Raw genomic sequence first — 20983 nt, forward strand, 5'->3', positions numbered from 1 at the left:
GTGTTACAGAAGTCAACGTAGGCCAAACTCCTTCCCCTGACAATCCAGATGTCTAAAATCGTGATATGTTGTCCCGACAGCACAATTGGAGTTGCCTGTAAAGTTTCATACCACAGCAGTCAATGTAGGTCAAACTCCTTCCCCTGACAACCCAGACGTCTAAAATCGTAATATGTTGTTCAAATGACACCTTTGGTGTTGCCTGTAAAGTTTCGTGCCACAGAAGTCAACGTAGGCCAAACTCCTTCCCCTGACAACCCAGAATTCTGAAATCGTAATATGTTGTCCGGATAGCAAATTTGGAGTTGACTGTAAAGTTTCGTGACACAGAAGTCAACGTAGGCCAAACTCCTTCCCCTGACAACCCAGAATTCTGAAATCGTAATATGTTGTCCGGATAGCACAATTGGGGTTGCCTGTAAAGTTTCGTACTACAGCAGTCCATGTAGGTCAAACTGATTCCCCTGACAACCCAGACGTCTAAAATCGTAATATGTTGTCCGAATAGCAAATTTGGAGTTGACTGTAAAGTTTCGTGACACAGAAGTCAACGTAGGCCAAACTCCTTCCCCTGACAACCCAGAGGTCTGAAATCGAAATATTTTTTTCCAAATGGCACATCTGGGGTGGCCTGTAAAGTTTCATGTCACTGAAGTCAACGTAGACCAAACTCCTTCCTCTGACATCCCAGAGGTCTGAAACCATAGTATGTTGTCCAAATGGCACCTCTGAGGTCGCCTGTAAAGTTTCGTCTCAGGGAAGTTAACGTGGGCCAAACTCCTTCCCCTGACAACCCAGAGGCCTGAAATCGAAATATGTTGTCCCAATGGCAACTCTGGTGTTGCATGTAAAGTTTCATGACACAGAAGTCAACGTAGGCCAATCTCCTTCCCCTGACAACCCAGAGGTCTTAAATCATAGTATGTTGTCCAAATGGCACCTTTTGAGTTGCCTGTAAAGTTTCATGACACAAAAATCAACATAGGCCAAACTCCATCCCCTGACAACCCAGAGGTCTGAAATCGAAATATGCTGTCGGAATGGCACCTCTGGGGTTGCTTGTACAATTTCGTATGACAGAAATCAACATAGGCCAAACTCCTTCCCCCAACAACCCAGAGGTCTGAAATTGAAATATGTTGTCCTCCTTACACTCGGCAGCTGTGAGAACAGGGAGTGGCTTGGATAGGACGGGTCCTTCATGATCCTCGGTCCTTCATGAGTTCCCGTACCAGGTAGTGATGCTGGCCTTCAGAATGCTTTCCACAGTGCAGGTGTAGAAGGTCCTGAGGATGCTGGGGATCAGACCAAACCTCCTCAGCCAACCTCTTCCCTGCTGAAGTAAAGCAGGCCCAAACCATGATGCTGCCACCACATTGTTTGACAGTGGGGATGGTGGCTTCAGGGTGATTGGCTGTGTTACTTTTACATTTTGCATTGTGGCCCCAAAGTTCATCATTTGGTTGACATATTGAAATCCTGGCTCCCTGAATGGGCAGTAACAGGAAGTAGCTATGGGAAAGGAAAGATCCTAGAACTACGGGACCTGGATAGAAGTAACTCAGTGTCCTGAATCCAAATTTACCTCGTTTGTCCTTTTAGTGAAAGTAAAACTGTGAGTAGAATTAGGATATCATATCACTCACTGAAGTGTGGGCTTAGGCCTAATAAATATTTAGCACTAAATAAAGCCCCACTGTAAGCTTTATTTATATACACATCCAGAGATTATCAGGCACATAATGCATTGTTTGAATAATATACCAAAATACTTTAGATATTAATTAGAAACAGTGTCACACCCTTTTTGCTTTTCAAATATAAACTGTTTTTCCACATCTATTTTTAAACAAAATATGAATTTATTAAAGAAATTCCACTATATAAATGATTGTGTGTCATTGAGCTATAAGTGAAAACCCTCAAATAATGTTAGAGACAATATTATTTTAAACATATTTAAAGTTTTATTAATATTCAGGACAAAACTATAGCTGTGTTATCAAACCTTAAACCATAATAATTCCTATGGCCAGCATAAGGAATTAACTTTTTTCTCTGTGCTATAGCAAGCATTTAAATAGACATTAACAAAACAAACAGACCAATGAACAGACCAAGTCTAAATAAATTATTAACCAAGAAAATAAGCATATATAGAATTGTCTAACTATAAATATCTATCTCCAGTGTCATTTAAATATACAGACTAATGAATTTAGCTATGGTAAATATTTAAAATAAAAATTTGTGTTAAATTTGTAAGCAGAATTAACAACGTTTGTGGAAGCAATACAAGAAACATTCACATATTTATCTTATTGGTTTGGTGTTTCATTTTCAACTGAACGCTTCCTGGCAAAAAGATGATTTGGATCCCTGTTGTGTAAACTGGGTTGTATCTTGAAGGTCGGGGGTCCGAGGGGCCAGCGGAAACTGTCCTGACCGTCTGTCTCGCCGTCAGCAGAGCACGGTTTCTTCTGCAGCAGCTGGAACAGAGTGTCCATGTCTGGACCCAGTTTAGCCACGAGCCCCGACCGAACCACGCCCACCGTGTCCTCATCACACTCCATCAGGCTCTGCAGCAGAGTGCTGTAATACCTACAGCACACAGTTACACATCCCTCAGAATACATTATAATTATCTCATTAAAATCTCTAATTTTACAAATGACTAGTCCAGGCTAGCCCACATCCATTTCATTTACTCTGGATTTACCTGTTTGGAAAATGTTTGGGCACTTTAACCACTTCTCCAATAGCATCAGGGTTAGAACGTGCGACTCCACAGATGCCCAGCTTGCTGTAGCATTCCTCCTGCACCTCAGTGATCATGTTTTGGAAGGCAGCACAGCGCCGGATGGTCTGATGAACCTTGGAAGTGATGCCTTTAGCAATGCACTTGATGCTCTCTTTGACAAAGGTCTTGCCCTGTTAGAGATATTATATATATTTTGACCCACATACATTTGAAATGATAATTTCTCTCATAAACATAAATAAATATTACAATCCAATTTTTTATTTTAGCACACACACACAAATTTTATTTTATGTTTTTTTCACCTCTGTGTTCAAAACTGCTGCAGAATTGAGGAAGATGTTGCAGATGTCGTGCATGCCGTCAGTGTCGCATGTGGAACTCTCCAGGCAGGCGAACGCACTGCAGCCGACCTGCAGAGCACTGCTGAGACAGCGCGTCACTTCCGCTGCAGGAGGAGAAAACAAGTTCAAAAACTGCTAAACACACAAATAAACTCTTAATAAACTGAAATAACACTTTTAGGAATTTATGTAGAAAACTTACATGGAGTGCTGGCTATAAAACGAGTTTGTCTCAGTGCCGGTTCGTAATCACCCTGCGCAGTCACGGCGAGGACGAGGAACAGGAGGAATCCACCCTTTAGGATCATTTTCTCAGTTTCAACAAAATCTCTTTGTGTTGAAGTTTCACCTGTAACTCTCTGCTCACTGGATCCTGCTGAAGGTGGACAGAAAAGCACTATTTATACAACCTGACTACAAACAGAACATCATATATCATACTGTTTAGACACTCTGACCAATCAGAAGCCAGGATCTCAGAGTGAAGTGAAGCGTGCATGAGTTCTAAAAGTTTCCATGCTCTCGTAAATATTCATGATTCACACTGATATTATCTCTCCAAGGAAAGCACATGGTTACTTTTCTACTCTATAACTGGAAAAAAAGACTTGCAGTTTAAAAGTATTTTTTCAGAGTGAATTCATTTTCTTTTTTTCAGTGAGAGCTCACATTTTTAGAACATTTATGTTTGGTAAGCACCACATACTAATATATATATAAGATAGCATGAGATGACTGCCAAATATCTACTGTTTGGTTGTCAGTAGTAAGATTTTTTCTAGTTTAAAATAATTACACCTTCAGAGGCTCCAAAGTACGAAGCGATAATACCAGTAATGAAAGACACATTTACATATATTGACCTGAATATAAAAACACATATACATATTTCTATAGTTAGCTTTAGGCTGAAGTTCAAATAGTAATGTTTTTATCTGTTGAAGTGAAGTAGCTCAGTAAACTATCCTGTCCCACGCTGAGGAAGAGACCTTCACAGAACTGGAATTTCTCATTTTTCTATAAAACCCTGGTAACAATCTCTCCTCTAAATGTGTTGAAGCTTTTAGATGTCATGTCTGCAGATGTCCACCTGTTTAATGCTGAGACTCTAACTGAGCTTTTCTTAAAAACCTGCCTTCATGATCAGAGAAATGCACTTAGTTTGTCCTGCACCCTGGATACACTGTCAGTTTATGGCAATTGGAAGGTCTTTTGCAATCCAAAAGGGTTTTTGCAGTTTTATCACTGTTAGTTATTGTGTTTTAGCTTCTCTTAAATTATTAATAAACATGTTTCTGTTTGTGGTTATGGCGGGATGATTTACACAAGAATCTCTCTGGAAAAAGATGAAGATTGTGTAAATAATAATTGCTGTAAGTAATGTAAAGTGATGTAAAGTGATGCAAGAAAGCTGCAGTTCATAAGATAATACAGTAACATTGACATTAACATTAACATTGAGTAATTCAGATAATAAATCATTTGGTAAAGACAAGTGAATCTTTACAATAATAAAAACTGTTCCAAGTAAACTGTAGGTAAGAGCTCAGTACGGACGGATACCAGTTTTATGTTTTTAAGTTTGTTATTATTTATGGTTTGTGATTGTTTAAGTTTCTTTTTTTCAGTTTTTATCAGAATATAAGGCAGAAACTGAACCTTCTGACCAACAATAAACAGACATGACCGGTCTCTAAGTGAAACACTCCCTGCGCTCGGGTATTTTAATAAACTGGCCCAAATTTATTCAACTTAACAGAAAAGCTCATTTAAACATGATGTATAAAGGTTGTTAGGAAAGCTGACAATACAATTTTTAGCTTGACATTGTAAATTATTTAAATTATTATTTAGTCTCATTTAGATTGACTGATTTAGACTGTGGCATTATTTATTTGAATTATTTATTAAAAGGGGCTGTAATCACATTTTCCAACACCATTCCTACAACCCGTGGGAAACAGTTCACACAAAAGCAGCTTAACTCAAATAGCCTCATTTCCCCAAACCTGGCCAACTCTTTGATCATTATCAGTGTAGTTAACCCTTTAAAGCTAATTGTATCCGTCATGGAAAACAGCTCACTTCCTCCTCACTCTGAATACATTGTCAGATCAGGATCAGGACAGAATAAAAAAATATTTACCTTATTTTTTGCCCGGCCTTTAAAGATTAATCATAGTGCTAAGAACCTTTTTTGGAAACCCACCCCAGAACAGAAGGATGCACTAGCAGAATAAACAGTATTTTAAGGAATTAATGACTTAAGCAAATTTGATTATCCTGAAAAAAAGTGTTTCAGTATTACAGTAATATAAACATAAATCAAGAGATACATTAGAAAAAAAGTAAAAGAACATCAATGGGTCAAAACATAGTAGAGATATAGAAAAATAGATAGATAGATAGATAGATAGATAGATAGATAGATAGATAGATAGATAGATAGATAGATAGATAGATAGAGACAGAGAGAGATAAATATAGAGAGAGAAATAGAAAGAGAGAGGAAGAGAGATAGAGAGAGAGAGAGAGAGAGAGAGTAAAGAGTAAGTTAGTATGGAGAGAGTTAGTAGTAAGTGACTGAGTAGGGAGTGAGGAGTAAGTGAGAAGAGAGTTAGTTAGTATGGAGAGAGTTAGTAGTGAGTGAGTTGGTAGGGAGTGAGTCAGTTATATACAGACTGTACTGTCCTTCATTCTGCATTTATTCTGACATTCATGCACTTTTAGTATTTCTGAATGCTAAAACTAAATGTCTTTTATTTAAAACCGTCTTTAAATGTTGCCAATAAAACAATTGACAACTCTTCTTCTGTGGCTGATTATTAATTTTATATGATTTTTTGTTTTTATTTTTATTATGTGTTTATATCTTCAATCAGAAAACAACGCATTATATTTTGGGAGTAATAACTGTTATTACTAAAGAGCTTCTTTTCTGAGACTTTTATTTTGACTTCGTTTGTGAACTGCAGGAAAGAAACTGTAGAGAGGAGAATACCCACTTAAGAATCATATCCTGCTTTGACACTAGACCGCGTCCCGAGTACAACATGAAGCGGTTCCTATGGAGCAATGGAGCAAAATCATAATTTTTAAATGTTTATTTAATCATTTTTTATCTCAAAACAGAAAAAAAAAATTTTTATTCAACTTTCTGAAATTAAAGGAATAATATGATTATAATCTATATTTAATTAAAATGTATTTTTCTTGGGCTTCCCCTACTGGCGGTCTGCAGTATCACCTAATGTAGCCGGAAACAGGAAGTGGACGGTCTCGCTATAAACCAGCTCTGACCGCAGGAGAGAAAGATGGCGGCGCCCTGTGATCCTGATCAGCTGGAGTTGTATCCTTATCGATTATTAATTATTGATAGTTGAGATTAATTGGATTGGAGTTATGACGGATGTGTGATAATAACTCGCAGCTTTTGATTTGTATTTGTATTTGTATCGCTGTGTTTTATTCGCCTAGATTTAGGAAACAGTCTTAAGGTTTATTAGAATGAGAATTATTTTACTGCTTAAACCATAACAGTACTGGATAATACTAAACAATACTGAACAGTACTCAATAATATTGAACAATACTCAACAGTACTGAATAATACTGAACAGTACTAAATAATACTGAATAATACAAATCAATACAAAACAGTACTGAATAATACTGAATAAAAATGAACAGTACAGAATAATACTGAACGGTACAGAATAATAATAATAATAATAATAATAATAATAATAATAATAATAATAATAATAATAATAATCATATTCCTATTGATTTAGAACATTTTTATTATTTTAGTTTACTCAACCTAAAGTTACTAAACCTCACTTTAATACAAACATGGCTTTAGTCTTCACATTGTTTTATATTTCAAACATAAACAGCCTAACATTCTGGGACAGTTTTCCAGGCAGGGATTAAGCCTAGTTTTGAATTACACAGAAATTTTAATGAAGATTTTCCACTGAAGGGAAACTCTAAGACCAGGCTTAATCTCTCTCTGGGAAACTGACCCTCAGAGTAAAGAGCACAGAGATAGATAATATGTTTTAGAGGAATTTAGAAGTATTTACTGAAACTATATATATATTTAAATAGGAATAAGGCATTTTGCCTTAATGTTGGCGAGTTTTGTAAAAATATGAAGAAATTGGCCGAGTTTTCTTTTAGTGGTTTAATAATAGTGGTAATTTTCTTTGTTCTTTATGTATTTCTTTATTATGTTTGTGTAATTCTAGCTGCTTGGTTTGGGTTAGTGCTGCTGAGTGTTGTAGAGCTGGGCGGTGTTGCAGCCGCCATCTTGAAATTACAAGCACAAAAACTACAGCTGATTATTCACTCGCATTAGTTCTGGACTGGAGTTGGTGCAACAAAAGTTGACAAATATTCCAAGGATGGCGGAATATAAGAACACTGTTCAGGCTGTTCCTCTGTCCTCGTTCATCTCGTCAGTCAATTAGTTTTAAATATCAGGGCCTCGGGATTCTATCACTGAAGAGTGGAGTTGCTTTGAGCTTGTCAATCGTGTAAAAAATAGTGATTTATTTTTATGGGCAATGCTATGCCCCTATTTATCTATTTGGTTCATGATGCAGTGTTTCTAAACGATATGTGTAATAATTAATCTGATTTTCCTTTACTGTCGAGTCAGCGCTTTAGCGGTTCCGTTTCCGTCTCAGTGGGAAGCTTCTATTGCTGTCCGGTCTCTGTCTCCTGATCGCGAGCCCAGGAAAGGTGGAATCACCCGAACTCTCAGTGTTACAGAAAACATCCTGTCTGTGTAAGAGTTAAAACTCTGTATTTAACTCTGAGAGTTAGGGTAATAGAGTTAGTTGAGTTAATAGGTTTAGATGAGTTCATTTCTAACATAATGATTTTCTGCTGTGGTTTCAGGAAATGGACGGCTGATGAAGCTCGGGTTCTTCGCGTTGCCATCGCCTCGTTTTTGGATCACCTGGCGCTGGTCATGGAAACTATGGATGCCTTTGGACAGTCTGTTCCACAGTGAGAGCACTGGGAGCACTGGGAGCACTTGATGTGTTCTGTGTTGGCTGTAGCACAATTTTTGTGGCTGGAAAAAAAGACATCACAAATCTGCAAATTTCATTCATACATGTTTAAAACCCAATGTGCTATCATTATAATATGAATGACTTTATTTCTATATTTTATTTTTCTTTTCTGTCAACAATAAACTTATAACCAGTTCAGTTATATACATGGTATATACCAGTAGTAAAATACATCAAATTATGTTTTCTGTTGTAATAATGTTTTACATTTTCAACTAAAGTATTATAAATGTAAAAGTTACAATAATAAAATATAAAACAATAATTCTCAAATTCTCAGGTTTTATAAAAATCTCTCTTTTACAATCACACATAGTGAGAGATAAAGCAATAGTCTGTAGATTGTACACATTATTTTATGGATTGTCAGGAACAAGAATGTAGAGGTAACTTTTATGTCAATGTTTTGAGTATTTGTAGCTACACCTCCAGCTTTTCCCCGTATACCTGAGTGTTGTATGTACCTGTGGTCGGTGGGCGTGGCCTTGTTTAATACAAGGTAATCTTCTGCTGTAATTGTTAAGAATTCTACAGGCTGTTCCTACTGACGAACTCTATCGCTGGACTTACACTCTGTGAAGCTGCTTCCAAATGTGAGGGTGAAATAAATTCAGGGGTTACAATGTGGGGCCCTCTCTTTGCTTTTAGACAGAAGAAATGGATGGATGGATGGATGGATGGATGGATGGATGGATGGAAGGAAGGATGAATAGATGGATGGATGGGTGCAGACTGGGTTAAATATTTTCTAGGCCAATCAGCGCTCTTCTCTTCTCAACTCCCGCAGAATGAAGCACCTGGAGGGACTGCTGTCTCTGCGGGCGGGGGAGGTGCGCTGAGGGGGCAGCAGGGGGCGCTGTGTGGTTTAATACTGCAGCCGGAAACAGAGCCACAGCAGAGGAAGAAAAGCAGGACAAACAACAACAACTTAGCCTAACCCAGTTTATTTTATATTAACCCAATTTATCGAATATTAACCCAGTTTATTTTATATTAACATACCTTAGTTTATCTTAACCTAATTTATCCTTCAACTAGCACTTCGCTCCTGCACTCCGGGCTCGGTTTTCTCGGTTCTCTGGTTTTGTTTTGAGAAAATTATCTTCATGTGAGAAAGATCAGATTACTGCAGCTGTTTTTAACCGAGTGGTGAGTGAAATAAAAACTCAAACAGAATATTATTATCATTATTATTATTATTATTATTATTATTATTATTATTATTATTATTATTATTATTATCTATTATTATATTATTATAATCTATTATATATTTCTGTTTATATTATATCTTTCTGTATCTGTATAACAATGGTGTGTGTGTGTGTATGTGTGTACAGTTGAAATATGGCTCAGCAGAGAGGAGTCAACAGTCTTCACTTTAACCAGGATCAGAGTGAGTCAGATTCCTTGTTATTCCTTTTATTATTTGTTTTTGATATATTTATATGTTTCTGACAGTATTTAAACAGAAATAAATAAATATGAATATTATGCTTTATTTTTCCAACGTTTCATTGTTGGAAGGTTGTTTCTGTTGTGCGATGGAATCTGGAGTTCGGATTTATAATGTGGAACCGCTGATGGAAAAAGGACACTTAGGTGAGGAAATGTATATTTTTACTGATTATATTTTAGTAATCTAAAGCGGCAAACAAATCATTAAATAAAACAAAACAAAAAAAAACTGATTGTGGAAACTTCACACTAGACCTCGAGCAGTTTGGACTGTGTGTTTCTCCACTCTTCCTCCAGACTCTGCTCCCTTGATTTACAAATGAAATGTATTTACTGATGATCAGTGATGGTTTGGAGAGTCATGTCTGACATCTGCTGGTGTTGATCCACTGTGTTTCATTATCAAGTCTAAAGTCAGTTCAGTTTTGTTTTCCCACAAAATCTTACAGTACTTCATATCTTACAGCTTCCCTCTGCTGAAAACAACTTTTATAGAGATGCAGATTTCATTTTTCAGCAGGACTTGGTACACTGCCCACACTGCCAAGTACCAATTGGTCTTATATAATATTCAATTTTCTAAGAAACTGATTTTTAAGTTTTCATTGGCTATAAGAGTCAAGAGTCAAGTCAAGTCAAGAGGCTTTTATTGTCATTACATCTGAGTACAGGTACACAGTGTAATGAAATTACGTTCCTCCGGAACCATGGTGCAACATAGAACAACAAGCAATAGACAACATAAAGTGCAGGAGTGACGACAGTGCAACATAAAATCATAAAATTATAAAATTATGTTTATGGCTATAAGCCAATCTTTTTAGATGCACCTGTATTTGTGTGTACAATTAATAATTCACTGAGTTCTTTATTACTAGTTATAACTAAATATTTTATTTACATTTACATTTAAGGTATTTAGCAGACGCTCTTATCCAAAGTGACTTACAACAGTGCTTCATTGTTTACTTCAAATATCCAGAGCTAGTTATTAGAGACTTGGTTTAAGAGAAACAAAAAGCTTGAAAATGTTTAGAACCCAAGGAGAATTTTTTTTAATCTCATTTTCTGTTGCCCTGTTTTTATCAATTGTGTTCATCTTCAAATGGTAAAGTTTTAGAAGCCTGTTTTATTAGATAACTCTAAGAGACACTGTAATAATCCATATGAATATTTTCACAGATCATGAACAGGTTGGCAGCGTTGCCCACTGCTCCATGCTTCACCGCTCCAACCTCCTGGCTGTTGTGGGCGGCGGCGTCAACCCCAAGTTCTCTGAGATCTCCGGTACTCTATTATACTCACTTTATAATGAGAATAATATCTCATAATCATATCTGTATAAATGGGTTCCTTAGGTTCTAAAGCCCGAGTGAGGGAACCTCTGTTAATATTTTTGATAACTGGGTCTGAAATTAATAAATCAACCAACATGTTTAAATGCAGATCAAGCATCAAGTCATATAAAATGAAAATAATATCATTACAGAATAGCACTTATTAGTTGTGTTATAACATTGATATATTGTTAAAATCAGTGAGTTTCTCCTGCAGTGTTAATTTGGGACGATGCTCGAGAAGTGAGGGACACCAAAGACAAGCTAGTGCTGGAATTCACCTTCACCAAACCGGTTCTGGCCGTACGAATGAGACACGACAAGTAAGAGCCATATGCAGCATTTTATTTTAGAGTTTAATAAGGTGTTTTTATATTTATTTATGTCTAATATTTCTGTTCGTCTTCCTGTTTATTAAGAATCATCATCGTTCTGAAAAACAGGATCTACGTTTACAGTTTCCCAGACAACCCAGTCAAGCTCTTTGAGTTTGATACTCGAGATAATGCTAAAGGTAGTTAGAATTTGATTGTATTGAAAATAATCTGTGAATATAATCTGTAATTAAAGTTCTGAATATAAACTCTGCAGGTCTGTGTGACGTGTCTCCCAGTATGGAGAAGCAGTTGCTGGTTTTTCCGGGACACAAATGTGGAAGTTTACAGCTGGTGGTAAATTCTCCACATCTTTTGGCTTCTAGAGACTTACATTCACTAACTGCAGCTTAAAAACACACCCTTACTTATGAATGCATTCAGCTACTTTCATTTCCTCTCGTTGCTGAAACAGATGTGCAAATTTACTGGTTGTGAGAGACAGAAAATTGGGGTAGTTTTAAAATGCAGGATAAAATAAAACAGTTTTATGAGTGAATGTTTGAATATGGATATTTTAGGATATTTTAGTTTTCCTCTTCTTCACACATAGTAAACACAGAAACGGCAGGTTTAGCTCAGTTTTCACTGTTTTTTTATTGGGCTTTAACGTATGCATTTGTCATTTTAGCTCATTAGTTAATAGAAACGTAATAGTAATCAGCTCATCACAGCTAATTTAATAATCAATCCTGTTTTTATTTTGTTTGATCAGTCGATTTCTGTGGATTTTTGCACTAAAAAGAATAAATCCTTGGCATTTTCTAAACATTGTATTACAAAATAATTAAAAGAGCTGTTAATTAAAGTAATAAAAAGCTGTTTGTGTTTTTAGGATCTTTCCAACACGAAACCCGGAACATCATCTGCTCCGTTCACCATCAACGCCCATCAGAGTGAAATCGCTTGTTTGGCGCTGAACCAGCCGGGCAGCGTGGTCGCCTCCGCCTCCCGGAAGGGAACCCTGATCCGGCTGTTCGACACGACGACTCGGGATAAACTCGTGGAGCTGCGAAGAGGAACAGATCCGGCCACTTTATACTGGTACCAGTTCTTTAATACAGCCCTCTTTAACAGTTCTAATGAAGCAAAAAAAATATTAAAGAATTAATATTCTATTTGTCTCGGATCTGCACGGCTTTTCTGTTTATTATTAATCAACACCAACATTGTTTAATTTTTATAATACATTATCTGTAATAAACTGTACATAAACACAAATACAAAAAAATCCCCTCTCCTTTTTAATAATAAAAGATGTGAATAGAGATTTGGAATATAATTCTTATAGTTTGATATGGAGATTTATTTTAGTTTTTCTGAATAAATAAAGCAGTTTTATGGAAGCAACACATCTTTATCTAACAGCATCATTTAACTTCTAGTAATAAATATGTCAACACTATTATCTAGCTTTGTTTACTAAGTGAATTTGTTCAATATCAATATGTAACAGTAGCTTTTCCCAATCTGTATGTTCAAAATTAGGCAGGGTTATTTGCATAAACAAAATCACAATTTACATAGAATACAGTGGTATGAAAAATTTGGCCACCCCTGATAATTTTCATGATTTTCCTTTATTATTATTTTCCTGAATTAAGTTTACTTCACCATCTGAGCAGCACTTTCCCATAAACACGTCTTCAGGTGATAAAATAACCAAAACTATTCATCAAAGCCGGACGTCCAGTCACTGTGATGGCTCCTTTATATAGTCCTGTAGTTCTCCTTTAAAACAACACAGGCTTGACCTTAACCCTGCATAAATCATTGGTTGTTCAGATCAGCAATCTCAGTTATATCAAATATATCAGACGAACACAGTGATATTTCAGAAGTGAAATGAAGTTTATAGGATTTGTAGAAAGTGTGCAATAATTCTTTCAACTAAATTTTATTGTTTTGAATAGTTTTAGCAGTAATTATTGGAACACAAAGTTAGTTTGGTAAGCTCATTGATCCTTGACCTACACACACAGGTGAATCCAAATATAAAAAAGGGTTAAGGAGCCAATTGCAGGTTTTTCTCCTCTTTGCATCTTCTCTGAAACGTGGCAACACGAGAGCATCAAAACACAACTCCCAAATGACCTGAAAACAAAGATTGTTCAACATCATAGTTTAGAGAAAGAATAGAAAAAGCTATCTCAGAGATTTCAGTTGTCAGTTTCTACTATTTCTAATTTTGTTTTCCAGCATTAATTTCAGCCACGACTCGTCCTTCCTGTGCGCTTCCAGTGATAAAGGGACTGTCCACATTTTTGCCCTCAAGGACACCAAACTGAACCGCCGATCAGCGTAAGATTCATAACTGGTTCTGACCCAACAGAACTTTTTATACCTCATTTGACGAAGTTTAATTGTATATACAGTGCTGCCTTTCTGATTTCCTTCAGTCTCCTTAAATATTTTATATACTGAACAAAGTTTTACACACTGTTTATTACTTATTTATTAATCCTGAAATTAATTACTAAAATCTCAGACGAGCCGAATTTAATGAAACTGAGGTTTACTGTCAGAATGGTGTTGATGTGCAATGTGAGAGTTTTAAAAATAGAAACATGAGGATCTGATCAGTATAAATGTTGAAGAAAGGGGGAATTGTATGTCCTTCATTATAAAAATTTGACTCATGCTTAAATTAAACTTTTGTAACAGACAATTTCAGAGCTCTCTGTATATCTGAAGCTACTTTTTCACACATTTGGTGATTTTGCTCCATAATTACAATATGAAAAAAAAAAGTAAAACATCATTTTTAAAATAAAAAATGCATATATCAGCTGATTTTTTTTATTGTGTTTTTTGTTTTCTCGTTAGTTTGGCTCGGGTGGGAAAAGTGGGGCCAGTGATTGGTCAGTACGTGGACAGTCAGTGGTCTCTCGCCAGTTTTACTGTTCCGGCTGAATGTGCCTGTATTTGTGCCTTCGGGAAAAACACATCCAAAAACGTCAATTCCGTAATCGGTGGGTAGTTTTACCTTCTTCTTTATTATAATGTATGTATAATTAAAATAAACTACCAAAATGTCTTAATGTTTATATCTTGGATTTTCAGCAATATGTGTCGATGGGACATTCCACAAATACGTCTTCACACCTGATGGAAACTGTAACCGGGAAGCGTTTGATGTGTATCTGGACATATGTGATGATGATGATTTCTAAGGTTGGAATTGGAGTTGAAATGCTGTGTAATATTAGTGTATATGTTAAATGTAGATGTTTAATATAATCTCTGTGAGGGACAGTAAATAAAATGGCTTAAACAGTTGTGGACTTTATTATTGTCTAAACCTATAAAGCAACTTTTCACACATAAAACTTTAACACACATTTCACAAATACAAAAAAGGTTGACTAAAACAAAAATAGCAGTTTCCCACCTCACAACACAGGCTTGGTTAAAGCAGTTTTCTATTTATTAAAATTTATATATATTCATCCAATCTATGCAAATAATTACAGTATTATAATGAAGGCTGGGTGACCGGCAGAATCCCAGCAGTTCATCCAAAATTATACATCTACATGAAATCATTTATCTAGTGTTTTCTGTAGAAATCATGAACATTTTTTAAACTCCTTTAGAGCGAGAGGACCCTGGACCTGAGGAGGGGATCACTTGGCCGGACACTTTAAGGTCCTGAATTAAGTTTACTTCACCATCTGAGCAGCACTTTCCCATAAACACGTCTTCAGGTGATAAAATAACCAAAACTGTTCATCAAAGCCGGACGTCCAGTCACTGTGATGGCTCCTTTATATAGTCCTGTAGTTCTCCTTTAAAACAACACAGGCTTGACCTTAACCCTGCATACAGCAGACAACAAAATAATGAAAAGGAAAAGAGTACTGTGTATAGTTATAATGTATTGAATGGTTATAATGTACTGTATGGTTATAATGTAACCATAATGGTCTATTGCTGGGAATTTGACGTTCAGTGAGGATTACTCTCGTAATCTTGCGTTTCAATTAAAGGGAAAGTAAGGCTAATGTTATAATGCAATAATTTTATTCTAATAATTATATTAGCACAAACAATGTTACATTAGCTTTTAACTGCACTGGATATAAAGCTGTGAAAAGTATCTCCATTCATTACTCTGTAGGTGGAAATATACATACTAGAGTTTAATAAAATACTTTAGTAGAAGCTTTTTACTCTTTACGTAAAAGTTCTGGTTTCAAAACTACTTAAAGTATAAAAGTAAAAGTAATGCAAGGGGATAAAATAAAGCCATTACGAACAAAAGCACCCACAGATTCCTGTAGTGCACTTTTTATTTTAAATACAGATACACACACACCGTGTTTCTGTTGAGGGCTTTAGTCTGTAAATCAGTTTACTGGATGTTTACTTTCAATTGTGGCTCGTTTAGAGAAGAAGTTTCTGTTTAAAGTGCCTTATAGTGAAAATAAATACAGCCGTGCCTTGATTACAATCTTCTAAATTCTTCTGTATTACTTTTCAATAAAGAGATGAAGTTCAGCGACATGTAATATAATAGTGGTTTTGTTTTTAATTTGGCTATTATTCTGCGTGGTAGTACAGAAATGTTCTGTACTGAATAAAAACCTCTACCCTAAAAATAAAATTATTATTATTATTATTATTATTATTATTATTATTATTATTATTATTATTATTATTAGTAGTAGTAGTAGTAGTAGTAGTATGTGTGTTGGGGGGTTTGGGAGTTTGTAAACGGAACTACAGTGCGGGTGAAGAAACGCGACGGACATTTTCTTTGGTTGGACACAACACGAGCACGAGCTTCTCCTGCGGGTAAGATTCGGATTATTTTACTGCGGTTTACTTAAACTATTTTATCTGGTCAGTTCGGGTGTCGCGCGTGTTCAGCATTTATTTACTTATTTATGTGTTTAACTGCGGGAGGGATTACATTTACAGTCGCTGTTAAAATATTAAAAATAAATGTTAACTTTTAATCAGAAACGGATCATTTAAATCGGATTTTTTGTATAACTTTACAACTAAGAACTAATAAACACAAGCAAATAATAACCACAAGAATATAGTTAAAATATAAACAAACTTATTTACGTTTTCTCACAAATATACATATTTATTAATAACCCTCCTTTACGATTCATTTAAAATAATATATTAAAGTTAAATACAAATAAATATGCAAAAAAACGGATTGTTGCCTGAGGGTTACATTTCAGAGTTATCACCTGACTCGAGTAATTATTGTTGTTTTTATTATTATTATCATTATTATTATCTGTATTTTGTGTTCAGTTGGTTTTATTTGTATTTTTAGGAATCATGACTCGCTGGGCCAGAGCTAACAATGTTCATAAAGCCAGACCGACCGAACCGACTCCGTGGGCCGAACTCAGAACCCCCCAGCCCCACCAGAACAGAGGGAACACAGCCCAGCAGAGCCGGAGGGAGGAAGGAATGGATGAGAGAGGAAAGAGGAAGGAGGGAGGAGTGGATGAGAAAGAGAGCAGGAGAGAGGCAGGTGTAGAGGAGAGAGGGAACAGGAGAGAGGGAGGTGTAGAGGAGAGAGGGAACAGGAGAGAGGGAGGTGTAGAGGAGAGAGGAAAGAGGAGGAAGGGAGAAGTGGATGATGTAAATGGGTTTATGGAGTATTTAAAGAGAACAGGTCAGTCCCTCGCTCACGGATCAGCAGCTCCTCTGGATTCAGGCGAAGAAGGTTTTGCTTCGTTTCTCAGGAAAGATCAGAGGAGAGAGAAGCGCCGTCTGAAGAGACTTCAGGCTAAAAGCAGCAGCATGGTGAGCAGTTTTACTCAGATTTTGAGTAAATGTATTGCTCTGCTAGGATTCTGGTTCTGGTTCTGATTTTGGTTCTGTTGTTCAGGTTTGCTTTAACTGCAGGAAGCCCGGCCATGGACTCGCCGACTGCCCTGAAGCTGATGGTGATGAAGAGCTGGGCCGAGGGATCTGCTACCGCTGTGGATCTACTGAGCATGAGATCCAGAGATGTAGAGCTAAAGTAGATCCTGCTTTGGGTGAGAATGAAGAGTCGTGTTTACGAGTGTCATCGTGTTAGCTGTAAGAAACAAAAAAATTATTTGCATTTTAGAAATCACTGTGGAAAATTCTAAATATACCAAAAATAAATAAATAAATAAATAAAAATCCAAAAATACCAAATCCTACCTGCAGTTGAAGTTTACAGACACTTTGTGGACATGGGTAATTGGGTTAGACTGTATTACAACATACATTTTTAATGGAAAAAAATATTTTTTCATTTATATTTTCTTTTTGGATGTTTTCAACACAGGGTCAAAATAAGAAATACAGAATCATAAATATTCATGCGCACATGCAGATCCCACAGTCCCACAATTTTTCACTTGCCAAGAGCAAGAGCACATAACCTCCCTCAGCTGGTAGTTTCTTTAAGCCACATAAACAGGTTTGATTTACATTTTTCAGAGCATGATTAATAAACACACAGTCCAAGCAGCTCAGATCAGATCTGAGGAGGATATCAGTAAATTTATACAATTTAGAAACGTCTCTGAACCGTTATCAGATAATTCTAACCCTAGACAAACTATGTAAAACAGGGGTCGGCAATAGCCCCAAGCATGAAACATCTGGCCCATGAGATAGTTAGAACTATAATAGTAATGATAATATTATGTTGATAATAAAAAAACAAGGTGTGACTTTAGACAGGTGTCCCAATTCACTAGCCAGAGCAACGGTATTGTATTGGACCGTGACCCTGACGACATAGTGTGTTTGTTTATTTTTTTAATTTTTTCATTTCTTCTTGGGTTTACCTGCTTTCAAATTAACTGTTATGCAAGTGGGTTCAACAACCCTCTGGGCTGGAGAGCTACTAGTCTAGCAATCCATCCCATTACACTTTATTTTCCAAAAACATTTTTTGTGGCCAAATATTAGCTTGGAAAATATCTGGCCAAACTTGCCGACCCAGGTTGTAAATGTTGTTGGGTCACGTGGCCACTTAAAAAAATTAAGAAAATAATTAAAATGTATGATGACATCCTGCCTTAGAAAAAGAACAGTTCACAATGCTACAATTGGTTAATAATTATATTTAATGATTAATAATTATATTAATAATAATATTTTTCATTATTGCTGCTTTGTAGATTTTTGGTTAATTTATTCAATGTTATTGGAATACAATGTGAACGGTTTGGGTTTTATAACGCTGCTGTTGTTTCTGTAGGTGATTATCCATATGCCAAATGTTTTATTTGTGGTCAGACTGGTCACCTGTCCAGATCCTGCCCGGATAACCCACGGGGTCTCTACGCTGCAGGTGAGCTTTTACATTAAAGACACTGCTGAAAAAAGTTTACTGTTTATTAAAGAAAAGTTAATCCACACTTTGCAGCTTCTCTGATTAAGTGAAGGTCTATTTTGTTCAGCCTGTTTGTGCTTTGTGAGATGGCGATAGTAAATATTACTAGTGTAAAAGTGAGTTTCGCTGTGTGATGTACTGACTGTGTTCTTGTTCAGGGGGTTGCTGTCACGTCTGTGGTTCTGTGGAACACTTCCAGAAGGATTGCCCAGAACATCAGAACTCTGGTGAGTGGTCATCAAAGGGTTGTGCTTAAAACAAGATAACAAAATAATGAACAAAAAAACCCTGTATACATTTAAAAAGTTGAAAATCAGAGAAACTAGAAAATGAGAAGGATCTTTAAGATCTCAGGCTGTAAAAAGTGTTATAAATTTTAAGTTAACAATATCCGGAAGGAAAATGATTACTGTGATAAGGCATGTTAACTGTGGATATGAGGAACGGACTCTACACTCTACAGATTCTGATGATCTAAAACTAACCTGAAAGAATAATATATAATTTCTATTATATATAGTTTTATCTCTAATTTTGCCCATGTTGTCCCCAACTTACAAGGCCAATTATCCAACCCACTCACCAGAACTTCCCCCATCACTAGTAATGCCCCAACACACCAGGAGGGTGAAGACTAACACATGCCTCCTCCAATACATGTGAAGTCAGACTCCGCTTCTTTTTGCTCGATCTACTGTTCCCACCCGGAGGGAGCAGGGGCAATTTTGCTCCCTCTGAGCAACTGCAGCTTGATGGTAAAGCTGCATGAGCGGGGGTTTGAACCTGCGACCTCCCACTCATAGTGGCAGTGCTTTAAACCACTGGACGACTCGGCGCCGAAAAAATATAATTTACCACTGAAAAATAAAGAGCCCAGAGTGGATCTGGTAATTAGTGTCTCCCTTTGTGTTTCTGATCAGTTACAGAACGTTTTATATAAACCCATAATATGTTGCCTTTTCTTTGTGTTGTACTCATGAGCCACGCGGAGGCTGTATTTTATATTAAACCATCGTTTGTCTTATTAAAACTAAATTCTGGAGTAAATAATTACGATGCGATTCTTTAGTGCATCAGTTTAGTTTAAGGTTTTGTCAAAATAATAAATAAGGCAGATATGAGTTTGTTTCAGAGCTTCAACATGACTTTTTTTTCATATCTTTATTATATAAATATATTTGCAGTATTCTCTTTTGTCTACAGGAAGTTCAGTCACTCTGCGCCGCCTTTCCAACCAGATCAGCGCTGATCAGGAGGACGTCCACGTTTCTGTAAAACGAGCTCCACACAAGAAAACCAAGATGGTGATGTTCTGAGCGAAACCTGCCAGTCAAAAGATTATATTATTATTATTATTATTATTATTATTATTATTATTATTATTATTATTATTAATTGGATGTGTCCAGTGAGCTTAATGTTTAAATTCTTTGAATGTTAAAAAATAAAGATTTACATGAAAAGACTCTGTTCTATTATTGCTACAATATTTCAATCAGTCTGATCATCAGACATAACTGCCTTTTATTTCAGCGCTGATTTAATCATAATTAAAGTCTCATTATGAATCATCATGTTTATCATAATTACCATCATCACCATATTGCCAATCAGCAACGGTTTAACAGTTTTTTTTTATGTAATACATTTTTATGCTCTCTGAAAAAAAAATATATAAATCATTTTTAGATGCTCAACAGAATTAAATATTCAGAAATTACATAATATATTAAAATAAAATATACAATTACATGAAATTACAGTCCTCCAGAACCAACACGTAACAAACAGTACTGTATAGACAACATCATTATATTAGACAGTTTAAAAGCAGTATCAAAAGGTACATTCATTGTTTTATATACATTAGTGAAATGATGCAGATTATGAAGGAACACACAAGGAATCATGTAGAATCAAAAGTGTTATAAACAAACCAAAATACTCTGTGAAGTATTTAGATACTCTGATCTGGGGAGCTGTTTGTTAACTTGTGGTTTCTGAGGCTGGAAACTCTGATAAATTTATCCTGTACAACAGAGGAAACACTTACTCGTCCTCATCACCAAATTATCAAATTATACTGTTTTGATATATTTTTGTTATACTGCTGTGACTGCACTTGAGGATACTTCCAAAGTTCTTGAAATTCTTATTTTCAGATTGACTGACCTAACTTTCTTATTAAAATATTTTTTCTTTACTTCACATAATCTGGATTAGAACTCAAATATTCACTATCACTGTATACCTGTAACTCTACCTCTTCAC

General features: G+C 36.0%; 4 protein-coding genes across 7 annotated transcripts; 3 read left to right on the plus strand and 1 right to left on the minus strand.

Moving 5' to 3' along the window:
* Positions 1–1944: 1944 nt before the first annotated feature.
* On the minus strand, positions 1945–3482 carry stc1l (stanniocalcin 1, like). Its single transcript, XM_007241376.3, has 4 exons — positions 3308–3482; positions 3067–3209; positions 2720–2931; positions 1945–2601 (listed from the first exon to the last, which is right to left on the minus strand). Exons 1-4 carry the CDS (start codon positions 3411–3413, stop codon positions 2319–2321), a joined length of 744 nt encoding a protein of 247 aa, XP_007241438.1. The 5' UTR covers positions 3414–3482; the 3' UTR covers positions 1945–2318.
* A 2869-nt stretch (positions 3483–6351) lies between these two features.
* On the plus strand, positions 6352–8817 carry LOC103035310 (EKC/KEOPS complex subunit LAGE3). Its single transcript, XM_022662522.2, has 3 exons — positions 6352–6454; positions 7772–7900; positions 8014–8817. Exons 1-3 carry the CDS (start codon positions 6420–6422, stop codon positions 8126–8128), a joined length of 279 nt encoding a protein of 92 aa, XP_022518243.1. The 5' UTR covers positions 6352–6419; the 3' UTR covers positions 8129–8817.
* A 236-nt stretch (positions 8818–9053) lies between these two features.
* wdr45 (WD repeat domain 45) lies at positions 9054–14639 on the plus strand. Its single transcript, XM_022664591.2, has 11 exons — positions 9054–9341; positions 9533–9588; positions 9720–9794; positions 10833–10937; positions 11205–11310; positions 11407–11501; positions 11579–11658; positions 12197–12405; positions 13561–13662; positions 14188–14333; positions 14425–14639. The coding sequence occupies exons 2-11, from the start codon at positions 9540–9542 to the stop codon at positions 14532–14534; spliced, it is 1077 nt and encodes a 358-aa protein (XP_022520312.1). The 5' UTR covers positions 9054–9341; positions 9533–9539; the 3' UTR covers positions 14535–14639.
* A 1412-nt stretch (positions 14640–16051) lies between these two features.
* Positions 16052–20178, plus strand: zcchc9 (zinc finger, CCHC domain containing 9). Of its 4 annotated transcripts, XM_049468869.1 has the most exons (7): positions 16508–16580; positions 16661–16864; positions 16898–17139; positions 17225–17375; positions 18578–18670; positions 18871–18939; positions 19916–20178. In XM_049468869.1, exons 1-7 carry the CDS (start codon positions 16523–16525, stop codon positions 20026–20028), a joined length of 930 nt encoding a protein of 309 aa, XP_049324826.1. In that variant the 5' UTR covers positions 16508–16522; the 3' UTR covers positions 20029–20178. The 4 variants fall into 4 exon arrangements, with proteins under 4 accessions (XP_049324828.1, XP_049324827.1, XP_049324826.1 ...); XM_049468871.1 differs by lacking the exon at positions 16508–16580 and adding an exon at positions 16052–16158 and having other exon boundaries at positions 16661–17139; XM_049468870.1 differs by having other exon boundaries at positions 16498–16580; positions 16661–17139; positions 19897–20178.
* Positions 20179–20983: the final 805 nt, after the last annotated feature.

This window comes from Astyanax mexicanus, chromosome 20 (assembly GCF_023375975.1).
Source record: "Astyanax mexicanus isolate ESR-SI-001 chromosome 20, AstMex3_surface, whole genome shotgun sequence".
Classification (NCBI taxonomy): domain Eukaryota; kingdom Metazoa; phylum Chordata; class Actinopteri; order Characiformes; family Acestrorhamphidae; genus Astyanax; species Astyanax mexicanus.